This window comes from Curcuma longa, chromosome 11, assembly GCF_044706935.1.
Source record: "Curcuma longa cultivar G26 ecotype Majalengka, Jawa Barat chromosome 11, ITB_CL_G26_1.1, whole genome shotgun sequence".
NCBI classification, from domain to species: Eukaryota; Viridiplantae; Streptophyta; class Magnoliopsida; order Zingiberales; family Zingiberaceae; genus Curcuma; species Curcuma longa.
The window spans coordinates 4002177-4025834 of NC_133871.1; the positions used below are offsets into that span (position 1 = coordinate 4002177).

The window sequence follows — 23658 nt, forward strand, 5'->3', positions numbered from 1 at the left end:
TGAAATCCTTGTTTCTCTACTAAATTTGTAATGTGAAATGAAAGTTATGCATCTTTTGTATGGTTTTAGTCCTCAGTTTGACAGCTCGGCACTGAGACAACTCATGCACTTGTAAATTAAAAAGAAAATGACAAAGCTTAGCTTAAAGGATCTTCCACAAAGTTGATCATGAGAGCGATTACTTTGGCTCCGATTCTGTTGCTATTATTGACTAAATGTGATCAATATCATGGCAGACAACGCTACAAGCCTACCTCGTACCATAAATGCATGAACCTGCTACAGGAACACCAGTACGTGGCACTGCCAACCAACTAGCTTTCCATGGTACAGAAAAAAAAAGGTTATCATTATCACTCTCCTTAATACGTGGAAGGATTTTTTTTTGACATGTATTCTCAGTGTTTGCAACCTGGAATATTTATAATCATCTGCATCTGATCAAATCTAAGAGCAATTTTATGATGGTTTAATACAAATGCATGCTAAGGTTGATCCAGATCTGGGTTTTGTTTCTTTTCTTAATATAAATATATCTACATCAGGTATTAATGTTTCTACACGAAAAGTTAACATGCCTAACATTCATTATGGTCTAGTTCATCCTTAAGACTTGATATTTCAACTCTGAAACTGTCAAATATAGAACAACCAATCAATACTTGATACTTCCAGAGAAAAAACAGGGAATGGCAGGTGAAACAAGGAATTCTCACTTAAGAGAGGACTTGTTACCTCCTCAGTTGGATACAATGAATGCAAACGTGCCGATAATATATGATTGTAGCTTTTTTGCCAATGATGCAAGTTCTGCATTTGTTGCATCATTTCGCCAAAATGATGGTGCATCTAACCATCTGTCTTTTTATTGCTGATATATCATTATTTTTCATTATTTTTTTCTAAAAATAAAGATCACGCCGTAGCAATTGTTTGTGCCAGATTTGAACTGAAGTGCAGATTGCTATTTGCTACTGTAATAATGGTGTGCATATACTGTTGTTTTTTTTTTTTCAAAAAAGCTTCATTTTACAGATAAAGAGAGATTTGCCTCAGTAAAAAAAAAAAAAAAGGATGAAGTTCTTGAATTCATCAGGGATTGGCAGCAACCTCTGATGTTCTCAGAAGCTCCTCCAGGTAGTCTGCTCCCAGGTCTTGAAACTCCACCACGTTGCTGCTGCTGCTGCTACTGCTGTGGCTGCGGTTCATTTCCTTAGCGTTCTCCTTCTTGATCATCGACTTCCGCTGAATGGAGTGGCGGTGCTTGAGCGCCAACACCGGCGACACCTCCTCCTCCTCTTTCTCCAGGCGCTCCATTCCGAGGAGCGACTCCCGGACCCGCTCCACTGGGAAATTGAGCACGGCAGTGGCGCCGCGCATCGTGAAAGCCGCCTGGTCGTAGGCCATCGCCGCAGCCTCCGCGCTGTCGAAGGTCCCCAGCCACACCCGGACGCCGTGCCGCGTTGAGTCCCTGATCTCCGCCGCGAACTTCCCCCACGGCCGCTTCCGCACGCCCCGGTAAGCCTTCTCCTTCTCTTCTCGTGCTCCCGCTTCCACCTGCGCCGACGCCTCGTCGGTCCTGTTTCGCGAAGAGTCTACTTCCTCTTCCTTGAGGCGGAGTGGTCTCTGCTTGCAGGGCTCGCCGGAGGCCCCGGCGAGCATCTCGAGCAGCAGCATCTCGTCGGAGTCGTTCATGCCGAAGGGCAGAGGGACGTCCGGGTAGAAGAGGCCTAGAGTGAGAGTGGGGAATAGGGATGGGGAGGCCTCGTCAGAGGCGGTGGGGGATTCCGGCGACTGGTGGTGGTGGTGCAAGGAGTAGGAGAAGGAGTACTCCATGAAATGCTCTTCTCCTGCCCGAGCGGCCTTGGGCAGTTCATTCAAGGAAAGCTCAAATTTATACTGGAGGAGGCCGGTTGGATGGATCTGTACAACTCTTAGGGCGCCACGCGTCAAGGCCGCACGTGAAGCTCTATTCAAAATTCTAGAGGAGCTAAAAATTAAAAAAACAAAATTTTTAAAAAAATCTTATTTTTAAAAATTTTAAAGATATTTTGGACCATGTCGATCAGTTAGCTTGCCCGAGTAACTTCTTTGTTTGATATATAATTCGATCAATTGATCTGCGAATAATTTTCAACTTTTCTATTCTAATTATGAGTTAATTAATCTTTTTTTTTCTCTTAAACAGGAGCTTCCCTTGCGATTGAACTCTTGAGAATTCAAAGAGGATTTGAAGACCAAACTGACTCACCACTCACACTCTTTTTCATGCTCATTTTATCTGTGAGGGTTCACATGATGAGGCAAGTTTTCTATTTCCACTCTGTTTTTTCCTCTTACAAAATAATGTGATAATCACATGTTAAGTGAGATTTCCACTTCTAAATCATATCGGCCATCAAATTAGTGTTTAATTTTTATCTCTTCTATTCAGAGTTCTTTATTCAATATTGAAAATATTAGGACAACTCATTTGCGAAGTTTTCTTCTTCTCAATGAATATATGTATGCTGTGAGACTTGGGAGTCGTATTAATGTTAGCAACATGCATTTTTGTTGTGTATTCAAGGAATTAAGAGACGATTAGATAGAAAAGGTGAGCAATTGGGCTAGTTATTCTACTCTTCCATAATCAGTTATACCTTATAAACAAGGATGTTGTTGAATAACAAATTGAAGCTATTTTACTCCATGATCAGATATACCTTGTAAACAAGGATGTTATCGAATTAGAACATGTTTTTAGTCTCATTAGTAGTAATACTTACATTGAAGAGCTCAAATGTTTATGAGCGAGACTTGATTATTATAAGAGACCATGCAAGAAGGTCTTTAAGTTGAAATTTAAAAGAGTTGTGCAAATGAGCAAACAAGGATCAGAACAAATTAAATAAAGAATCTCTTTCGATGTCTTTTTGTTTACTGAGATGAAAACAAAGGCTTGAATGTGAATGGTGCAGACCTAGTGATTCCCTTTGGATGTCTCATGAAAAGAGCATGTGGTTCTTTGAACACAACGGTTCTTTTGGTAGGCAGCATCCATGCATCATCATCCCTCTTGCATCAGACAAACATTTCATTTTCATCCCCTGCTCTTGATGCCACCCTTCCCTCACAATTCTGGCCACGCACCTTCTCATGGTTGCACTTAGTACTCCATAAGAAGAGAGGAAACTTCTCTTCCTCCCGCTGGCGTATAGTTCTCGGTGACCAAATTTTGAGAAGTCGATACCAATTCGGAGCAAATTGCTCTAGAAGCAGTTCCTTAAAACGCTTACTGAGTTCCATAGCCATCGAAAAATCACCTTCATCCGACTTAACGACATGTTTAGGTTAACTTATAAGCCAAAACATATTATTGATTCCTTGCATTGAAAAACATATGTTGAATGCTTCCTAAGACTCAAAATCACTTTCATTCAATGTTTCCGGACAAAGATCCAAACACACTTTTCCTTTAAAATCTTGCTTATAATGCCTAAAAGCAGTGAAACTGTACAAGTAGTCTCGAAGCAATATCCAAGTTCAGTGCATCTGCTCAGCCCATCCAAAAGTTTTCGATCATATGAAAGAAAATCTAGTGAACTAAACTATTGCATCAACAAGATCAAACAAACTACAGAAATGGATGATTCCAATGAGAGAACTAGGCAAGAAAAGAATTGAAGGTATTGAAGAACGTGAGACATATGACAAGGAAATGGATTTTGGCAACGTGTAACTTAATTAGCTTGCTTAAATTTATAATAATAATAATTTCTTTAGATATTTAATATTCGGTCCGGCCCAGTTTGACGTTAAGAAAAGGCCGAGCCGGGCCGGCCAGGTGGCAGCGGCTTAGCCCGCATGCCTCAACATTTAATCTCACATTATGATATTAATCAAACCGAGGACGGAGATCATATCTAAGCCACGTCAGCAATAATTGCTGGACTTGTTTATTTTAGAGAAAGGGAGAAAGAAGATGAAACCTTGACCGACGGCGGACGCCGCAGCGACGCAGCAAGATGAAGGTAATGGTCGCCGTCAAGCGGGTGGTCGACTATGCCGTCAAGATCCGTGTGAAGCCTGACAAGGTACGTTACCCTCTCTCTCTATCTCGCTCTTCCCTCATTCTAGGGTTCTAACGTTGCTCTCTTACTGCCAGAGCGGGGTCGAGACCGGCAACGTCAAGATGTCGATGAACCCATTCTGCGAGATCGCCCTCGAGGAAGCTCTTCGCCTCCGGGAGGCCGGAGTTGCTGGGGAGGTCGTCGCTGTCTCAGTCGGCCCCGCGCAGTGCGCCGACACGCTCCGTACCGCCCTCGCCATGGGAGCCGACCGAGCCGTCCACGTAGATTCGGGGACCGTGCCGGTGCTCCCGCTCTCCGTGGCTAAGATCCTGAAGGCCCTCGTTCAGGTAGAGCGGCCCGGGCTCTTAATCCTCGGGAAGCAGGTGATGGAATCGGATTTATGATTTTATTTGTTTTCGTAAATTGATTGAAAGATTTCATTTTGGGGATCAGGAAAAAGGATTGCTCTCATCTCTTAAACTTTTGCACGACTTCAGATCTTGCAAAGTGTTACAGAGTGTCGATTGTTTTCTTTTACACTCTTTAGGTTCTACGGTGAATTAAATATAATACAATGTGCGTTTCTTTTATCGTGCTGTATCGACCGTGCTAATTTTCTGTTATCGGTGAACTTAGTACCTTTGCTTAGGCTGTTAAATTTGACTTTTTTTGTTTTTTGAATGAACACCTAATTCTTGGTATACTCAGCATGATGATTTCTGAAGTATTTCATTGCAAACAAGGTTAAATGCTGTTCTTAAATATCATATTTCCCATTTTTTTATGCATTCAGTATCATCTCCTTTAAGTTTATATATATCTCATATTGTATGAGTAAATGGGTAAATCATATTATTTGTTAGTTAGAAATACATATATTTTGGTTAAACATTTTTTGCTTTAGTGTCGCATGAATTACAGTTACCTATTTATTGGGACTTAACACTACTTTGAGGTTTCTGAGTTGAAAATACTTGAGACTTTTAAAGCGGAAATGCCCTTTGGAATATGAGGAAGGTTCTTGAGCTCACAAAGATACTAACATGGACGTTTGGCTTATACCACTTATCAGATCATTCAAACTTGTATATTTACCTTTCTGCATATTGTCGGACATCTCAAATTTTCTGATTCTTGCTTCTATGTTTTAGACTCATGGCATTATCCTTCTCTAGAATTCATCTTTTCTTTTATGTCAGTGTGACTTGCTTAACCTTTGTTCCTTTCTTAAAATAGTTAATGTCTTCTAACATTATCATTTTTGTCAATTGTAGATTTGTGTGTTTGATGCAGGTTTTCTCCTCATACTTGAGATAATGTATATTATTTACTCATATAGAAAGTTCAAAAGATCAAAACAGTGTTCTAAAAAGCAGTGTGTTCGCCTAGGCATTTTGTACTAGGAATAGCATTTAATATGCAATACACGATCCAATTAGGTTGATCTAGGGCTTGGGCGGCTGTACGGGCAATATTTGGTGAAAAGGGAAAAAAATTGGTTTGGTTTAGTTGACGGTCACAAAAACTTACTTTACTGTTTAACAATCACAAATAACTAATCATCAACTAATAATTATATGCATATTACTAAGAAATATGACATACTTTACATTGTTGTATTATTTCTTCTACAGTCTATACTTGATACATTTTTTTCAACGCAGAATTATGAGTTGGATTGATTGATTACTAAACTTTATTGGATATATGTCAGTGATTTTTGTCAATATAAATGTTTTTAGTTCTCAACTATTTTTGATTGGCTAAGCAGATTTTGTTCCACCATCCGACTCTACACATGTTGACATTGTTGTACGCTGCACATTAGGATTAATGCCATCCTTAACCTTTTGCATCCAAGATTGGGGATGAATTTGGCATTTTCTGTATTTTTACCATATGTATTGCACAATGGGTCTTTTTTTTTATCTTTGTAATTGAGATGTTATTTATTTTTGATCACTTTGGCAGTTCCTTGATACAAGTCTCTAAGTTCCTTTTTCCCTTGTATTCATCAGGCAATTGATGATGACTGCAACCAAACAGGACAAATGGTAGCTGGACTACTTAGATGGCCACAAGGAACCTTTGCTTCAAAGGTCAGATACTATGATTCAATCATATACCAACGATGATTATATTCTAGTGCTGTTCTTGCCTAGGGGCTGTCTCTTTTTTATTTCTCTTACCTATAATTACTTTTACTCATTGATCTGCTGTTGGGTAGTCGATCAGTTTGGAGGTGATATATCTGGAGAATCTTTCTTAAAGCCAGAAGCTAATGCATATTATTTCGCCCACAATTTATCTTAGTAGGTCGTGCTGGATAAAGAAAACCAAACCGCAACAGTGGAAAGAGAAGTAGATGGTGGTATCGAGACGATCTCTCTTGATTTGCCTGCAGTAATCACGTAATATATCCCTACCTTGTTTCCTTGTTTCTCTGCTATCTGCTTTTTTAGCAATATTTTTCATGTCACTTGAATGGCATACATTCTACTTGGAAAACAAGCTCAATTGAGTTAAATGACATAGTTTTTCGACTAAATGATAGCTATCTAGTTTCAGTCTTGCGTTTGTCTATTCATGTAATTGCTGGTGTATGCCATGTCAGCATGTGAAGGGAGATGATTTCCGAATTGAAGAGATTACAGGAGGACCAGAATCCACTGTTGATGTTTTTTGGATTGTACTTCGATACTTCATTTCTATGTCTTGTACTTCTTTTCCTTAATAAGTCATATTTCCAGACATTATAACTGTTAGCAAGTGCTACATAAGTATTAGAAAAGGTATGCTTGCTATATCTCCATGAAGATCCGATCATTACTACAAATTAGGGTTTTTATAGAACACTCTTATATCAATTTCAGCAAAGGTTATGTAATGGTATTTTCTTTGTGCAGGACGGATTTAAGGTTAAATCAACCTCGATACGCAACTCTTCCGAACATAATGAAAGCTAAATCGAAGGTCATCAAGAAAGTTACACCTGCAGAGCTGAACGTGGAGATCAAACCAGATTTGGAGATCATTCAAGTTACAGAACCGCCCAAAAGAAAAGCTGGTGTCGTTGTCTCATCGGTGGATGAACTCATCGACAAGTTGAAGAATGAAGCTCGTGTTCTATGAAACATTTGTTTGACCAACTCCAAACACTTATCTTCGACTTTAATGTTCTTCGCATATTTCAACAATAATTTCTCACACCAGATGTATTACCAAAGAAACGGTGTCTGTCTGTTTGGATTGAAAGATGAAAACCACTAGATCACAATGATATAAACAACTAGATAAGATGGAATCTTTTTGCTCCATATGTCATTGTTTATCTAATTAGTAGTTGTGGTTTAGATTACAATAGATAAGTCTAAAAACGTGGTTTAGACTTTGACGTGTCTCTGTTTTTATACACCATTGATTCCTATTTCCTTTCCTTGCGAAGCTCCAATTCCGATCTAAATGGCGGCGACGGCGGTGGCAGCAGCAGCAGCAGCCGACAACAGCGCCGCCGAGGCAGTTCCCGATCGCCTGCAAGAGCTGCTTGCGTTCGACGCCACCAAATCCGGCGTCAAAGCCCTCGCCGACGCCGGCATCACCAAGCTCCCACGAATCTTCGTCCACTCCCCCGATGAACTCCCTTCCCCGCCCTCCCTCGCCCGCCTCCAAGTCCCCGTCATCGACCTCCGCGGCGTCGCCGACAACTCCCGCCGGCGGAAGGAGGCGGTGGAGCAGATCCGCGACGCCTCGAGCTCCTGGGGGTTCTTCCAGCTGGTGAACCACGGCGTCCCGCCGCAGATCTTGGAAGGCATGCTGCAGGGGAGCCGGAGGTTCCATGAGCTCCGCAAGGAGGTGAAGGCGAAGCTCTACGGACGCGACATCAAGCAGAACGTGAAGTACGTCTGCAACTACGATTTGTTCTTTTCTCGAGCTGCGAACTGGAGGGATACCTTCTCCTGTAACTTCGTCGCCACGCTGAATCCTCAAGACATTCCTGATGTCTGCAGGTATGAAACAACTGCATCTGCACGCCTTAACAGTTAGCTTCGTCCAAGATTATCGATCGACATCATTTGCAGAGAGGAGGTCCTGGCCTACGGTAAGCACATGCTTGGTCTCGCCGAGTCGGTGTACGAGCTGCTCTCGGAGGCCCTCGGACTGAATCCATCTCACCTCAAGAGCATCAACCTCTCCAAGGGACAATTCATGAGTGCACACTACTATCCGCCGTGCCCGGAGCCGGAGCTCACTCTGGGCACTTCCAAGCACTGCGATCCATCCTTCTTGACGCTGCTCATCGAGGACGAACTCGGCGGCCTGCAAGTTCGCCACGAAGGTCACTGGGTGGATGTGTCGCCCGTTCCCGGAGCAGTAGTCGTCAATATCGGCGATTTGCTTCAGGTAATTCTTCGGCCTTTCGTGTTGCTTAGAGCGTACTGAAGTAGCTAGTTTCTATCAAACTCATCTGCTTCTTTCTTTTTCTCTTATTTTGTAGATCATTAGCAATGATAAATTCAAGAGTGTGCAGCATCGAGTGTTGGCGAATCAACGAGGGCCTCGATTGTCAGTGGCAATGTTTTTTACTGGAGTTCGCGAGGACAACTACTTGTATGGTCCGATCAAAGAGATATTATTGTCTGAGAATGAGGCTCCAAAATATCGAGAAATTACTCTGGAAGAGTATTTTCAGGTTTTCGCTACTAGAGGACTTGGAACAGAGTCTCTTCTCAGCCATTTCACTCTTTGAAACGAGAGTTTAGCTGGGGATTTTAATGTTTACGAGTGCACTGCAGTAGTTGAAGAAGAATAAAGATTGGTAAGTTCAACTATTTGAATATTGATGCGATCCGAGTATAATTATATCGTCTGATTCAAAATCATGCGCGAAATAAAAAAAATGATCTCTTGAAATTCATCTAGATATCGAACGAAAATGAAGAGCATCAGTGCCGTGGTCAAACAGTCATCTAAAAAAACAAAGAATAAAAAAAATCACGTGGTTGGATATAAAAAATTAAAACAAGGCGCCAAAGTTTCTTATAAAAGAACAAATCGAGCCTCATATAACGCGAAAACGTTCATTAGCTAACTAAATGGCAGCAGCAACAGCCTTCGCCGGCAATGGGCCACACCCCGTTTCCGACGGCCGATTGGAAGAGCTGCTCGCGTTCGACGCCACCAAAGCGGGCGTCAAAGGCCTCGTCGACAGCGGCACCACCGAGCTCCCGCGGATCTTCATCCACTCCTCTGACGATCTCCCGGGTAAGGACGCCGCCGCCCCCGCCGGCCTCCAAGTCCCCATCATCGACCTCTCCGCCCTCGCCCACCGGCGGGAGGAGGTGGTGCGCCGAGTCCGCGAGGCGTCGAGCTCCTGGGGATTCTTCCAACTAGTGAACCACGGCGTCCCGCCGGAGATCCTCGAAGCCGCGCTGCAGGGGAACAGGAGGTTCCACGAGCTCGACCCGTCGGAGAAGGCGAAGCTCTACAATCGCGAAGCGAAGATGAACGTGAAGTACCTCAGCAACAACGACCTCTTCGTGGCGAGAGCTGCCAGCTGGAGGGACACGCTCTATTGCTCCTTCGGCAACTCCCTGAATCCCCAAGAAATCCCCAGCGTCTGCAGAGAAGCGACGCTGACCGACTACGAACACATGGTCGGCTTGGCTGAACTGGTCTTCGAGCTGCTGTCGGAAGCGCTCGGACTGAGCCGAGACTACCTGAAGAGGCTCAACCTGTCGAGCACGCGCACTATGACCGCGCACTACTACCCGGCGTGCCCGCAGCCGGAGCTCACCATGTGCATCTCGAGGCACTCCGATCCGATCTGCCTGACGCTGTTGGTGGAGAATGCGTTCGGCGGCTTGCAGGTGCGTCACAAGGGCTACTGGGTGGACGTTCCGCCTGTTCCCGGAGCGATCGTGGTCAACGTCGGCGATCTCCTGCAGGTAAACAAATTCTTCGACGTTGTTGCTCTTCATCATGAAAAATTCTGTTGATCTAAACGCATTCCTTCTCTGGTACATAGCTCATCAGCAACGACAAGTTCATCAGCGTGGAGCATCGCGTGTTGGCGAGCCGGCGAGGACCTCGATTGTCGGTGGCGGTGTTCTTTGCTCCGAGCACCGACGAGAAGACTCTATATGGCCCGATCGAGGAGTCAATGCTGGATGACGAGGTGCCAAAGTATCGACGAGTACTTTACGCTGATTATATCAAGTGTTTTTCTGATAGGGGAACCGGAAGGGACTCTCCACTCGAGCAATTCACTCTTTGAAGGAAGAAGAAGAAGTTGATGCCGTGTTAGTTCCATTGTAATAAAAGCTTCTTAGCAATTCACTCTTTGAAGGAAGAAGAAGTTGATGGCGTGTTATTAGTTCCATTACCGTTAATAAAGGCCTCTATTATGAAGGAAGAGACTAATTAAAGTAATGGATTTTACATAGCGTCATTGCATCATGGAAACAAATTTGCATGTGTGAGGTGCAAAATCCAAGGACAAATCTACATGAATTTGTCCTCTTTTTTTTCTCCCCGCTATCTAATCATCTCATTACCCTTTCATATGATTTTTTTCACTGCTGAGGCGTCCCGGGGCAGGTGCCGCAGTAAGACATTCAAGTTGTCATCCAGACACCTGCGATTCGGTCAGTCAGTAGTCGAGCAAATTCAGTTTCGCAACTCAACACTAGGTGACTCAGACTTGATGACTTGGCTAAGTCGACGACTTGGTAGCTCAGCTCGGCCATACAAGACAAGCTCGGTTATACAAGGCAGCTCAACTCAATCATACAAGACAACCTAATTATCCCAAGCAGCTTATCCTTTCTTGCTTGGCAATTTGAGATTACTAGTCAATAAGTCATCTCCACAGATAAGTCTAAGTTATTTGTTGTAATCTTAATTCAACAATTCTTTATAATCTCCGATAAGACTTCTAACAATAATGATGCCGAGTAAAGAAGGCACACTGATTACAAAGATATGCCCGTTAAGAAATTTGCACGCCTTCTCCTTCCCTTATATAAGGGAACAATGCCATCACAGAAGGGTATGTGAATCATTAAAGTTCACCATTTTTATTTTGTTCTCTCACCTTTTTTCTCTCAGGATTTTGACTTGAATGTAAGAGAAACCAAGCCATGCCTTGGCCCTCCTTATAACCTCTCTTTTTAAGTCCTTTCAATCACCACCACTAGAAACCCGATCCAATAGGAGACTATTCAACAGAAACTTGATCCTATGAAGATCAAGAGGAAGCCAACTCAGTGAAACTCGACCCGACAAGAGAAGAGCTGGAGGAATTGAAGTTGACTCGACAGGAGAAATCAAGAGGAAGTTGACATGCAAACATCTGGAGGAAGCCAACTCGATAAGAACCCGATTCGACAGGAGACTATTTGACAAAGCTTGATCTAACAGAAGTCAATCCATCTTTTGATCTCGGACCGATCAAGAAAATTGATCACTTCTCATTCCCTCATTTTGGGAGAAGGAATATCTTTTATTGCTCAAAATAACTTAGCTCCGACTTGTAAATTTGGTGAACTTGCACAGAAAAAAGAGGAACAAGGATGTCGGTTAGGAACTATCACGACGTGCATTTGGTCGATGACCCACGATTGGAGAAGTCGAGAAGAGAAGGCCATCTCGCACCTGCTTGCATGAAAAAGATCCATGGCCATCATACTGCATTTTCATGTTGACTTATTATGATCTTAGCAGCCTACGTTGCAATCACAGAGAGACAAAAAGCAGTGGGGACTAAGAGCACATTTGAAATTCATCTACACATTGAACGAAACTAAAAAAATGATCTTCTTAATCGTTTTCACTATCAGATCACACTTGAAATTCATCTAGACATTGAACCAAAATGAACGGCACCAGTGCCATGATAAAACAGTTATTCATGGGGTTTTTTTCTATAAAAAGAATAAAAATATCACGTGGTTGGATATAATAAATTAAAACATAGCGCCAAAATTCCTATAAATAGAGCAAATCGAGCCTCATCAACGCGAAACCGTTTATACCCCAACTAAATGGCAGCAGCAGCAACCACCGCCACCGCCGTCGCCGGCAATGGGCCACACCCCGTTTCCGACGGCCGCCTGGAAGAGCTACTCGCGTTCGACGCCACCAAAGCCGGCGTCAAAGGCCTCGTCGACAGCGGCACCACCGAGCTCCCGCGGATCTTCATCCACTCCCCTGACGATCTCCCGAGTCCCAAGGACGCCGCCGCCCCCGCCGGCCTCCAAGTCCCCATCATCGACCTCTCCGCCCTCGCCCACCGGCGGGAGGAGGTGGTGGGCCGAGTCCGCGAGGCGTCGAGCTCCTGGGGATTCTTCCAACTAGTGAACCACGGCGTCCCGCCGGAGATCGTCGAAGCCGCGCTGCAGGGGAACAGGAGGTTCCACGAGCTCGACCCGTCGGAGAAGGCGAAGTTCTACAACCGCGAAGAGAAGATGAACGTGAAGTACCTCAGCAACAACGACCTCTTCGTGGCGAGAGCTGCCAGCTGGAGGGACACGCTCTATTGCTCCTTCGGCAACTCCCTGAATCCCCAAGAAATCCCCAGCGTCTGCAGAGAAGAGACGCTGACCTACTACGAGCACATGGTCGGCTTGGCTGAACTGGTCTTCGAGCTGCTGTCGGAAGCGCTCGGACTGAGCCGAGACTACCTGAAGAGGCTCAACCTGTCGAGCAAGCGCACGATGACCGCGCACTACTACCCGGCGTGCCCGCAGCCGGAGCTCACCATGTGCATCTCGAGGCACTCCGATCCGATCTGCCTGACGCTGTTGGTGGAGAATGCGTTCGGCGGCTTGCAGGTGCGTCACAAGGGCTACTGGGTGGACGTTCCGCCTGTTCCCGGAGCGATCGTGGTCAACGTCGGCGATCTCCTGCAGGTAAACAAATTCTTCGACGTTGTTGCTCTTCATCATGAAAAGTTCTGTTGATCTAAACGCATTCCTTCTCTGGTAGCTCATCAGCAACGACAAGTTCATCAGCGTGGAGCATCGCGTGTTGGCGAGCCGGCGAGGACCTCGATTGTCGGTGGCGGTGTTCTTTGCTCCGAGCACCGACGAGAAGACTCTATATGGCCCGATCGAGGAGGCAATGCTGGATGACGAGGTGCCAAAGTATCGACGAGTACTTTACGCTGATTATATCAAGTGTTTTTCTGATAGGGGAACCGGAAGGGACTCTCCACTCGAGCAATTCACTCTTTGAAGGAAGAAGAAGTTGATGGCCTACGTGTTAGTTCCATTGTCAGTAATAAAAGCTTCTCTTTCAAAGGATCAAGAATCAGTTTGAATTTCAGACAAAATAAATATTTTAATGATTGAGTTTTTTAATATGAATAAGTATGTTTCAAATTTACTCACAGAAGAAGAAGAAAGAACTACCTCTAGAATTAGTCAACTGAAATTAAGACAACTGAAATTAAGAGATCTGAATTATATATATATATATATATATATATATATATAAATTGAATAATAAAAAAAATCAATTCCTGAATATTTTCGAATGTTAAGGAACTTCTCAGGCAGGATATTTTCGAGTGCCGTGCCCAAACAATTGTTGTTTTTGAAAAAAATGCACATTTTGAAGTTCTGGCACACTATCAATTTGCTATGACCAAATTACTACAAATGAATATTCATTTGAATTTATTGGAATTTTGCAAGTAACAACAGTTTCCATAAGTATCAGTTGGCAATCTAAAAATTGATTTCATCATAAATATCAATTGAAGTACGCTCGACATGCAGAGACTTGTATTGTCATCAACGTGTTCAGGATGAAAGCAAACGTACGTCATTTAAGCTTCTTACTGAAATCTGAGAGATCCAGCAGCTGAATTCTGGGAATGCTCTCTGCTTCCTCCCTTTCTTTCTCTGTATTATAACCCCATCTGCCTGTTTTAACGAAAGTTTATTCTCAGGAAAAGTTTGAAAAATATGATAAATCGACTAAGCGAAGGTATTTAGGTCACCAAGGTACAAGTTCCATCCATCTAATGCAGGCTCTTTGATGACATTTTTCAGAGTTGCAAGTCGATCCTCGACAAAGCTGAGCAGACATAACAGGATGGGAAGCTTAAAGATAAGCCAATTAAAAAAATATATCTCCAAGAGTATAGGATTGCTTGGCGAGCAGATGCATGATTTAACAGAGTAGAAAAATTACTCACAGAGGAAACTTACTGAAGAGAAAGACCTTCATGCTGTGGCATGGCTTGGAGCTGCTGTAGGACTTTTACTTTTGGCCTAAAGAAAAGGAAAATAAACAATTTCACAAGCCATGCACATTTCATGTATGAATACAGTGAGGAACATGTTGAGTAGATTAAGTGCACACCCAGTCCCGAGACCATAAATTTGCTCGGCAGGTATAGTTATTCCAGCCAATTCACGCAATAATGCATCAGCAAATCTGGCCTAAGGATATAACAGAGAGAATGAAGTTACTGCGACAATTATCTACAAACAAACAAAAAAAAACTAGAATCGAGAATTACAAGCACCCATGAATCCTTAAGTTTGAGTTGTGAACACTTAAAGCACTTTGTAGTATCTTTATGAATTGTCCCGTGGCTTCTACTGTGAAGCTACTTAATAAGCAATATAAGAATATAGTGACAAAGAGGGATTAGTATATGCGCAGACAGAAAATGATACTAATTATAGTAATGGATTTTATATAGTGTTAATGCATCATGGAAACAATTTGCATGTGTGAGAGGCAAATCCCAAGGATAAATCTACATGAATTTGTCCCTTTTTTTCCCACTATCTAATCATCTCATTACCCTTTCATATGGTTTTTTTCAGGGCTTAGGCTTCTTTGCTGCGAAGCATATTGTATAAGAATAGTCAGAACAAGTCATGCTGCATCACGAACATATAGTACAAGAATAGGATAAGCTATTGAAAACTTAGTGAAAATTGTTTCCACTAGCTCCAATTGTATTAGTTGAAGGCTGAACAAAGTAATAGGAAACCAATACCTGTTTTGTTGTGACAATATAGAGTTGGGAGCTTGCAAATCTCAAAGCATCTGCTACACCTGGGTAGAATCTACAAGGCCAAATCACGATCAGCATACACTTTGTGAATTCTGCTTGTTGAGTTAAATAAATTGCTTGCCAATCAAGCATGCAAAGTGATGTCAGCATCATAAAGTAGGATATTCAAACAAAACATCTTAAATCCTGTTGTTTTTCTCCCCTAGTTATGCACTCTGTTGTTTTTTCCTTATGTGTTTGGAAAACATTGCTTTAGCGAACAATCGTATGAATTCCAATACATGAACATTTAAGCAGTAACATAATACCAAACTGAAGGTATATGATCACAGCATAGAACTGGCTTAGGTCTGATCAGTACAAGATTTAGAACCATGGGTAGGCATGAGAAACATGATATTGTTGAACCAAACCAGACCAAAAACCAAACCAAATTTTGGTTTATTTGTTTGGTTTCTGATTGAAAAGAATTACAAAAATCAATTTTGGTTTTGTTTTAGTGATACTTCAAAAAAATAAACTAAAATCGAATTTATATAAGCATGATGAATCTTTTGGAATAGTTTTGGTTAAAGAACATAGTGCCAAGTTATGTGAAAACTGAAAACATAGAGATTCTCATATTCAGACTCCATATATCTATTTTGTACCCGTGTCTAACACAAACACTCTAACATTGACAATCTAAGCAGATACATATTCCAATTGATAACATGTAAAAAATTTAAGAATAGTGTCAGACAGCTGTATGTTCACATGTCATATAAGTGTTAAATTGTACGAGACTTGTGTTAGTTTTTTTTATCAATTACACCTCTTATAATTCAATTCTTTTCCACAGAGTTCCATAGTGTGACTTACTAACTTAACCCCTCTACAATTCCATCAATTTATGTGTGCACTGTACACATTTAAATTAGTAGTAAGAAGTTCTGTTCCATTCACAGTCTTTTTATAATCTAAGAATTTTGTCCAACATTTTAGCTAGCCAAACTCATTCAAACTTCAGCAAGAATGTCATCAGGATCTACATTTTTTACCTATTTTTATTTTCTGTGAAGCTTTCTAATTCTCAGCTGATCTAATGTTATGAACAAATCTCAAATATATAGGAAAAATGTATCTACATTGATGTTGGACCGTAGCCAGTGTGCTTAGCAGCTTTTATATAGTTCATCCGCTGTCCATATGGAACTATTTTTTATTACTCCATATTGCTCATGTATGATCCTTTAGAATCTAAATATCATTTTTTCCCCTCAAAACATAGTGATCAGATAACTTACATCAGTAAGTTAGGTACTGTTCTGAAGGAATTATCAACTACATCATTATATAATCTCTTCTGACTAGAAAATCTCGCATTTGAATGATCTTAGGAACTAGAAACACAGAAATACTAAGCTGCAATTTCTGGAAAGTAAACAAAATACCTGTTAGCACCAATCCAACCAGAGAGATCATTCTCCATCCACTCATCCCTCACTCTTCCAAAGAGGTCAACCAAAGAATCTCTCTCTTCACCCCACTCCTCCATAATGACAGGCTTCAATTTCGGCCAGTTCTCCAATATTGCCTCAACGGTTAATCCATCTGCAACCTTTAAATTAAGCGAGAGCAAAGATCTGCATAAGCTATTTCTACCAGCATACTTAAATCCTACACTGAACAATAGACACAAAATTTTGACTTGTCTGCAACTGAAGGCATTACCGATGATTTCCTCACGGAAGGTGCTTTAAGCTCCACCAATAACCTAACAAGCAATAGGTTCTCGTAACCTGTTTCAACCACCGGACGGAGCTGCAAAAAGGAAATTTGCCATTTCTTATTTCCTCATTTTAGCAGAAGGAATATCTTTTATCGCTCAAAATAACTTAGCGCCGACTTGTAACTTTGGTGAACTCGCGCAGAAAAAGAGGAACAAGGATATCGGTTAGGAACTCACGATGTGCATTTGGTCGATGATCCACGATTCCATGGAGAAGTCAACCTGCTCGAAGACCCAAGGCCATCTGATCTTAGCAGCCTAAGTTGAAATCACAGAGAGACAAAAAGGGGTGAGGACTAAGAGCCGATGGAAGCAGGAGGGAATACGGAAGTGAGGAGGAGTAGGAGTGATGCCTCGAGGGCGGAGGCGGAGCTCTCGCCGCAGCTGTCGCAGAGAACGCCGTCGAAGTCCAAGGCGTAGAGATCCCTGCCCATCTTGGGTGCGCTGCGCTCGTCCACGCCGATCGGATGACGCCATTGCGCTTCAATAGCGGTTGGCGTTTATTGGTCGTAAGGAAATTTTCTCTTTAACCCTCGAGGTTACTTCGGTTTCGACGTGACCTTTGAAATTTCAAAATCACCAAACTTCTCCACAAGTTTGGCCGTTAGGCATTTCACTCTTTGTATATCATGTCACTTTTTATCACATAAAAGAATAATATTAATAAATAGAGGGACTTATTTCACAAATCTGTAATCTGAGGGGTCTTCCGTAAGTTTGCCTCGAGAAATTAATCCATACAGAACCAAATTTATATGTATAAAAAAAATCATAAAATCGATAAAATGGGAGTCCGCATAAGCCCTACGGAGGCCACGCCGATCTCCTCTTCGTCTGCGTCTTTGTTCACTTTGTCGATCACGGCAGTGGCGGCGGCGCCTCTCGAAGCTCTACACAGATCTCACTTATAGGTTCCTGGATCGCGTCCTCTCTAGTCCTCGCGTCTCATCTAGTTCCCTTCCTCTTCTGGTTGCGTGATTCGCTCCCGAATCCCCTTCGCCTGTGTTATCCCTACCTTCTCCCCTGTTGAAGACTTTCGGAATCCAGTTCCATGAGGCCAGCTCCTCCCTTCTCTGCGCATTTCTAACTCACCAGGTATGACCATCATTTCTCTTCGAGCTCATGTTTCTACTATGTCGAACCTGAAAGTTGTTGGAGCCCGCACGAACAGAGAGGAACCATTTTCTTTGTGCTACCAAGAAATGAATGCTGAAGGAGGAAATTACAAAGTTGGAACTTGTGGATGTATAGAATAACAGATGACTTCGATGCCTTGTTCAAACTGTTTTGGAAGTAGAGTCTGTGTGCATTCGAGAATTGATTCAAATGATTAATTTTTCCCACTGACGAATAGGATATTAATGTTTTTGAAACGTTCAATTCTGCTTAGGGAATCCCTTCTTCCTACCTTTCTTATTTAGAGCAACTTAGCGGTCTTCTATCAAGAAGCTCAATTTGTTATAACTCTTCATTTGATGAACGTGCTTCTGCGACCTAGGAAGTGTCTGTAGGACATTTTATTGAAGAACGTTTGTAAATTAGTGTGTGCATTCAAAGTACGAAAATATTTTGTGAACGGTTGCATAGTAGAAGAGGAAATTAATTCTCTGTTTATGTGAACAAAGAAAAACTTTTGGTACCTCTTCAATTTACTAATCACTTCTCAGCTAATTGACGTGACCTTGTTATAACTCTTTAAGTGGAAATCATGAATAAAATGTATGTTAACTGGGTTATGGCTATTTACATCCGTGATTGATAAACATAGCTTCTGCTTGAGATGTTTGACCATTTGAAGCGTATTTTTCTTGTATGATTGAAGTGTGCTGTCGTTTCCACAACTAGAAAAAATTCAAATTATAATATCAAATGTGCATCACTTGGATTATTACTGGACTTCCATTTATTTCTTGCCATGTATAAAGTAAATAGGAACTTGAATTTCTTTTTCTTTCTTTCATTTAGGTAAATTTCCCTTATTGTCATTGTTCAATTAGTGTAAGTTGGTGTTTCTTGTTAACCCACCACTGCTCAAAAATGACTTGACATTGTTCTGTGTTATTAAATCACAATTCACATCTACATGTATTGATAATGCTTTTATGACATCATCTTCTTTGAGCTTGCAGGAGATACTACTTGTGCTTTCTAGGTGATTCTTGTTGAAATTTTGGTGTGATTGACTATATTGTGGAAGAATGTGCTTCATGAAGATAGAGAAGCATAAGCTAGGAGGAAGTTACTAGCTTATTCTGAATGCTGTATCTTTACTTTCTGGATGGAAGATTTTAGTTTCGTTGTTGGGCAGCAATTTGCTGATGTCAAGACTTTTAGGAAGGCAATAAAAGAAGCTGCTATTTCACAACACTTTGAGCTTAAGATAATAAAGAGTGATCTGATACGCTATTTCGCCAAATGTGCCAAGGACAGTTGTCCTTGGCGAATTCGTGCAGTAAAGCTTCCAAATGCTCCAACTTTCACTGTGAGAAGCATTGAAGGGACACATACCTGTAATAAAGATGCACAACAAGGTCATCATCAAGCATCTATAGATTGGATTGTGAATCTCATCGAGGAGCGGCTGCGAAGCAATGTGAATTATAGACCAAAAGATATATTGCAAGATATTCAAAGACAATACGGGATAACTATACCATACAAGCAAGCATGGAGAGCAAAAGAAAGAGGTCTGACTGCTATATATGGTTCATCTGAAGAGGGCTACAGTCTTCTCCCAGCATATTGCGAGCAGATAAAGCTTAGAAACCCTGGAAGTGTTGCTCAAGTGTACACTATAGGGTTAGACCATCAGTTCCATAAAATTTTTGTTGCATTCAGTGCTTCAATTTATGGCTTTTTGAATGGTTGCTTACCTATAATTTGTCTTGGTAGTACTGAGCTGAGAAGTAAGTATCTCAGCACATTACTTTCTGTTACTTCATTTGATCCTGATGGTGGAGTATTTCCAATTGCTTTTGGTATTGTAGATGTGGAGACCGAGGAGAGTTGGAATTGGTTCTTGTCTGAGTTCTATAAGTTGCTAGAGATAAGCTGTGAAAGTAGATCTCAGCTTACAATTTTATCTAATGGACAAACTGTTATTCTTGAAGCCGTGAGAAGAAACTTTCCAACTGCATACCAGGGAATATGTATGCGCTACTTTACTGAAAGTGTAAACAAGGAATTCAAGAACTCGAGGCTTGTCCATCTTCTTTGGAAGGCTGCTTATTCTGTCACTGCGTCTAGCTTTCAGGATAGGATGGCAGAAATTGAGGAAATCTGTGCAGAAGCAGCAAAAAGGATTCAACAGATTCCTCCTACCTACTGGGCAGTGGCTTCTTTTGAAGGATCACGCTATGGCCATCTTTCTTCAAATATTGAAGAGTTCAATAGGTGGATACTCGAGACACGGGAACTTCCTATTCTTCAAGTTATAGAAAGCATACATGGCACAATGATTAAGGAATTTAATGAACGCCGGGAAAAAGGTTTGAAGTGGACTTCAAGACTTGTCCCTTCAGCTGAAAGGCGTATATCAGATGCAATTAAGCATTCTGTTGGATACCAAGTGCTGCGTTCCGATGAGTTTGAATTTGAGGTTCTCTCAGCTGATTGCTCAAATGTTGTTAACATAGGCATCCATTGTTGTTCTTGTCATGAGTGGCAGTTGTATGGCATACCATGCTCTCACGCTATTGCAGCACTTCTCTCATGTAACAAAGACATTTATGAATATACAGACAGATATTTCACAGTTGCCAGGTACCGGGAGATGTATTCTCATCCAGTGTGCCCAATTCCTGATAGAAGTCAGTGGTGTAAAGCAGCTGAGAGTTCAGTGGATAGCAAAACTCAAATTGTTTGCCCGCCAAAGGTTCGTCGTCCTCCAGGACGCCCTGAAAAGAAGCGGCTTAATGTGGAGGAAACCAACCGTGAAAAGCATACAGTGCATTGTAGTCGTTGCAACCAAACAGGACACTATAAGCGAACATGCAAAGCTGATTTTACCCAAAAGACATGAGGATATTGGCTTATTGGTATGTTATATACCCTTGTGAATAACCCATCAGATTAGTAGTTAAAGATTAATTTTGTTGGTGCATGTAACATGATGTGTAGATTAGTATTTTGATTCTGTGGCAAGTAATCAAATTTTGCAAATATGGAGAAAGAGAAATTTTGAGAGGTAGATAAATAAAAGGAGTTGTTTGTATTTCACAAACAAACCTCATCTGTTTGTAGGGATTAGAAATACATGGTTCATGATTACACGAAAGAGCAATTTTGTCCTGGTTTTTCTACTTAATGATCTTTGAGTGATAGACAATTTGAATGAAAATTGACTAGGTGGATGATAAAAAAATTGTATTTTGTTATCATGCAGAGTAAGTTTATACTACAATACATTCCTTAAACTGTCTTCATTCCAAGAATTATCATGAGTTTGGTGAAGAAATTAAATTTGAGTGACTTGGTGAAGATGCTGCTTGATCTTAATTTTGATGTAGGCTAGTTCAACATTTGTATTCTCACATGCTCTGATTGAGGTTGCTTCAGAATTTGGATGTGATTCAAGAAACAACAAAAATATAAGTTGATAGCGAATCTTGAATTCAACATTTCATAACAAATAATGACATTGATTTGTGCTTTCATTTCATTCAAGAGCAAATCAAGAAGGTAAATGGTGGAGTTAGTCTACATCCAAACTCTAGAGATCAAGTAGTTGTCTTCTTCGTCAAGTTATTTGGACGTCATGATCAAAAAAACAAATTGAATGAAGGATGAAAGATAATTAAGTTTCCCAAGGTGTGTTAAATAAACTCAATCATGCATGATGACAGTTGAAATTTTCTTGTGATCCACAGTCAGTTTTCATTAGAAAGGTCTACCTACTCAAGGGCTATGAATTTGAGAAATCAATAATGAAATTGCATCCTTTATGTAACCATGAAGCAACATGTATCTCTAACCCCTGTTACACAGATGAGGTTTGTTTGTGAATATGAAAATAATTTCTTCTCTCGCAATTACAATATTTTGTTGCCTGTGCTAAAACCAGCAAGTTCAGTTCTATCATCATCACGCATGATTAAACTTTATCCAACATTGTCATCTTGTTTGGAGTTCAACAACCTTCATCAAGATGAATGCCTTCTTGTTGCACCTTTTGCTTGTTATGTGCTCGCTAGCAATCAATTTGTCTCTGCACAGGCACAAAGCTGCTTTATTGACCCATCGGTTTCATTTCTCACTATCACAACATAGTAAAGTAAACAGGTACTTTCATGCAGAATAACTTATGTTTGATTTTCTTTTCCCTTCTTTTGAAACTCTCATATTTGTCAATGCTCTTAAAGGTTTATAATTTTTAAAATTTTTATATTTCTTTGTTAGGTGACTGCATGACATGAGCAAACTATGGCGAGGTATGATCGCCCTAGGAGTTTGGTCTCCGTCAGAACAAAACAGCTGCATGTCGATGAGGATGACAAGGAGAGGAAGCTTTGCATGATGCAGATGAAATCTTGGTGTCTCCTATCACCTCGACTCAGATCACTGTTGATGAAACCTTGAAACACCGAATGTCTTCCTCATGTCGCATGCTAATTGACATACAAAGTCACCTAAAGCACATCCATCCTCAACGGAAATAGAATTTTGTGTACCACAATGTCAATTGGAAGAAGGGTCACATGGAATCCAAATGTGCATCAAAGATATAAGACAAGATATAAGATCTATTCACAAAGATATTGGACCAAGCACATGATGGAAAGAAGGTAAGAAATAATCCATTTATTCTCTTAGAGGATTGATTGCTAAACCATTGCTTTAACTAGCTCACTTGTTATCGCTTATCTAGCTCATTTTCCCTGTTTTTGAATATCATTATGTCATTAACAAGTGAAGATTAGTTTGTCCTAATTACTTTTTAATATTTTCAACCCCCCTAATGCGTCAGTTGTCATAAATACTCTGACAATGCAGGTTGTTAAATTGTTTGTTGCTTATGCTTGGCGACCAAACAGCCAACTTGTCGAGAAAAAAAATAATAAATAAAAACAAAATTCATAAAGTAAATTAACCAAACTTGCTGCATTTTTTAATTGACAAAAATAGTAAGTAATTAGGTGGCAACAAAACAAACCAAACGTATCCATACCGAATGATAATTAGGCATAACCAAACGTGATCGATAATTTTTAACGAATTAAAGTTTATATAATTAATTATTAATGGAACGTGAAGGAAAAAATTGAATCTTTTATTAATTTCACACAGTGGTGCCTTTTCAAATTTCAACCTGTGTAGACTTTGAAGACCTCCTTGATTCCGGCATTAACGGCGAGACCGAAGCAAGTAGGTGGGAGAAAACCCATTTCCTTTTAATTTTTGAAAATGTTCATTGTAAATTTATTTATGTCATTTTTTTTCTTCATTATAATTTTTTTGAGATTTTGTTTTATTATTATAGTAATTTTGTTCAATACTATTAAAATGCTTTGTAGGTTCGTTCAAAACTACTACAATATTTAATAAATTTATTTAAAATTGAAATAACATAGAGTAGCATTGGAATAAATTTGATTGAGTTAAAATAATTTTGATGAGTCGAGTTATAATAATTTTAATTATGTAAGAGTAATTTTATTCTACATAAATAAAATAAAATAAATTACACTTTTAATTTTGTTTTTAACATAGATCATCCCTTTTTATGATAATAAAAATTAAAAAAAAAGTCTTTTTGTGCCATTGGCAAAATAAAATATTAAATAAATAAAAAAATGATTTAC

General features: G+C 40.7%; 7 protein-coding genes across 9 annotated transcripts; 5 read left to right on the plus strand and 2 right to left on the minus strand.

The window, feature by feature from the left end:
• Positions 1 to 1046: 1046 nt before the first annotated feature.
• LOC141838231 (ethylene-response factor C3-like) lies at positions 1047 to 1846 on the minus strand. Its single transcript, XM_074725640.1, has one exon. The coding sequence runs from the start codon at positions 1834 to 1836 to the stop codon at positions 1093 to 1095; it is 744 nt and encodes a 247-aa protein (XP_074581741.1). The 5' UTR covers positions 1837 to 1846; the 3' UTR covers positions 1047 to 1092.
• Positions 1847 to 3950: 2104 nt separating this feature from the next.
• LOC141838230 (electron transfer flavoprotein subunit beta, mitochondrial) lies at positions 3951 to 7369 on the plus strand. Its single transcript, XM_074725639.1, has 5 exons — positions 3951 to 4076; positions 4148 to 4435; positions 6071 to 6151; positions 6369 to 6463; positions 6959 to 7369. The coding sequence occupies exons 1-5, from the start codon at positions 4008 to 4010 to the stop codon at positions 7182 to 7184; spliced, it is 759 nt and encodes a 252-aa protein (XP_074581740.1). The 5' UTR covers positions 3951 to 4007; the 3' UTR covers positions 7185 to 7369.
• A 100-nt stretch (positions 7370 to 7469) lies between these two features.
• LOC141838228 (1-aminocyclopropane-1-carboxylate oxidase homolog 3-like) lies at positions 7470 to 8887 on the plus strand. The gene is made up of 3 exons (XM_074725637.1): positions 7470 to 8059; positions 8132 to 8453; positions 8548 to 8887. The coding sequence occupies exons 1-3, from the start codon at positions 7515 to 7517 to the stop codon at positions 8797 to 8799; spliced, it is 1119 nt and encodes a 372-aa protein (XP_074581738.1). The 5' UTR covers positions 7470 to 7514; the 3' UTR covers positions 8800 to 8887.
• A 97-nt stretch (positions 8888 to 8984) lies between these two features.
• On the plus strand, positions 8985 to 10463 carry LOC141838229 (1-aminocyclopropane-1-carboxylate oxidase homolog 11-like). Its single transcript, XM_074725638.1, has 2 exons — positions 8985 to 9997; positions 10078 to 10463. The coding sequence occupies exons 1-2, from the start codon at positions 9146 to 9148 to the stop codon at positions 10324 to 10326; spliced, it is 1101 nt and encodes a 366-aa protein (XP_074581739.1). The 5' UTR covers positions 8985 to 9145; the 3' UTR covers positions 10327 to 10463.
• A 1631-nt stretch (positions 10464 to 12094) lies between these two features.
• Positions 12095 to 13286, plus strand: LOC141842152 (1-aminocyclopropane-1-carboxylate oxidase homolog 1-like). The gene is made up of 2 exons (XM_074730374.1): positions 12095 to 12961; positions 13038 to 13286. Exons 1-2 carry the CDS (start codon positions 12095 to 12097, stop codon positions 13284 to 13286), a joined length of 1116 nt encoding a protein of 371 aa, XP_074586475.1.
• Positions 13287 to 13700: 414 nt separating this feature from the next.
• Positions 13701 to 17311, minus strand: LOC141840852 (uncharacterized). The gene is made up of 9 exons (XM_074728932.1): positions 17212 to 17311; positions 17036 to 17116; positions 16801 to 16890; positions 16521 to 16687; positions 15070 to 15139; positions 14421 to 14500; positions 14267 to 14329; positions 14056 to 14132; positions 13701 to 13978 (listed from the first exon to the last, which is right to left on the minus strand). The coding sequence occupies exons 1-9, from the start codon at positions 17290 to 17292 to the stop codon at positions 13878 to 13880; spliced, it is 810 nt and encodes a 269-aa protein (XP_074585033.1). The 5' UTR covers positions 17293 to 17311; the 3' UTR covers positions 13701 to 13877.
• Positions 17312 to 17742: 431 nt separating this feature from the next.
• Positions 17743 to 22132, plus strand: LOC141840419 (uncharacterized). Of its 3 annotated transcripts, none has more exons than XM_074728397.1 (3): positions 17743 to 17953; positions 18988 to 20895; positions 22073 to 22132. In XM_074728397.1, the coding sequence occupies exon 2, from the start codon at positions 19137 to 19139 to the stop codon at positions 20877 to 20879; it is 1743 nt and encodes a 580-aa protein (XP_074584498.1). In that variant the 5' UTR covers positions 17743 to 17953; positions 18988 to 19136; the 3' UTR covers positions 20880 to 20895; positions 22073 to 22132. The 3 variants fall into 3 exon arrangements, with proteins under 3 accessions (XP_074584498.1, XP_074584499.1, XP_074584497.1); XM_074728398.1 differs by lacking the exon at positions 22073 to 22132 and having other exon boundaries at positions 18988 to 19764; positions 19846 to 21199; XM_074728396.1 differs by lacking the exon at positions 22073 to 22132 and having other exon boundaries at positions 18988 to 21199.
• Positions 22133 to 23658: the final 1526 nt, after the last annotated feature.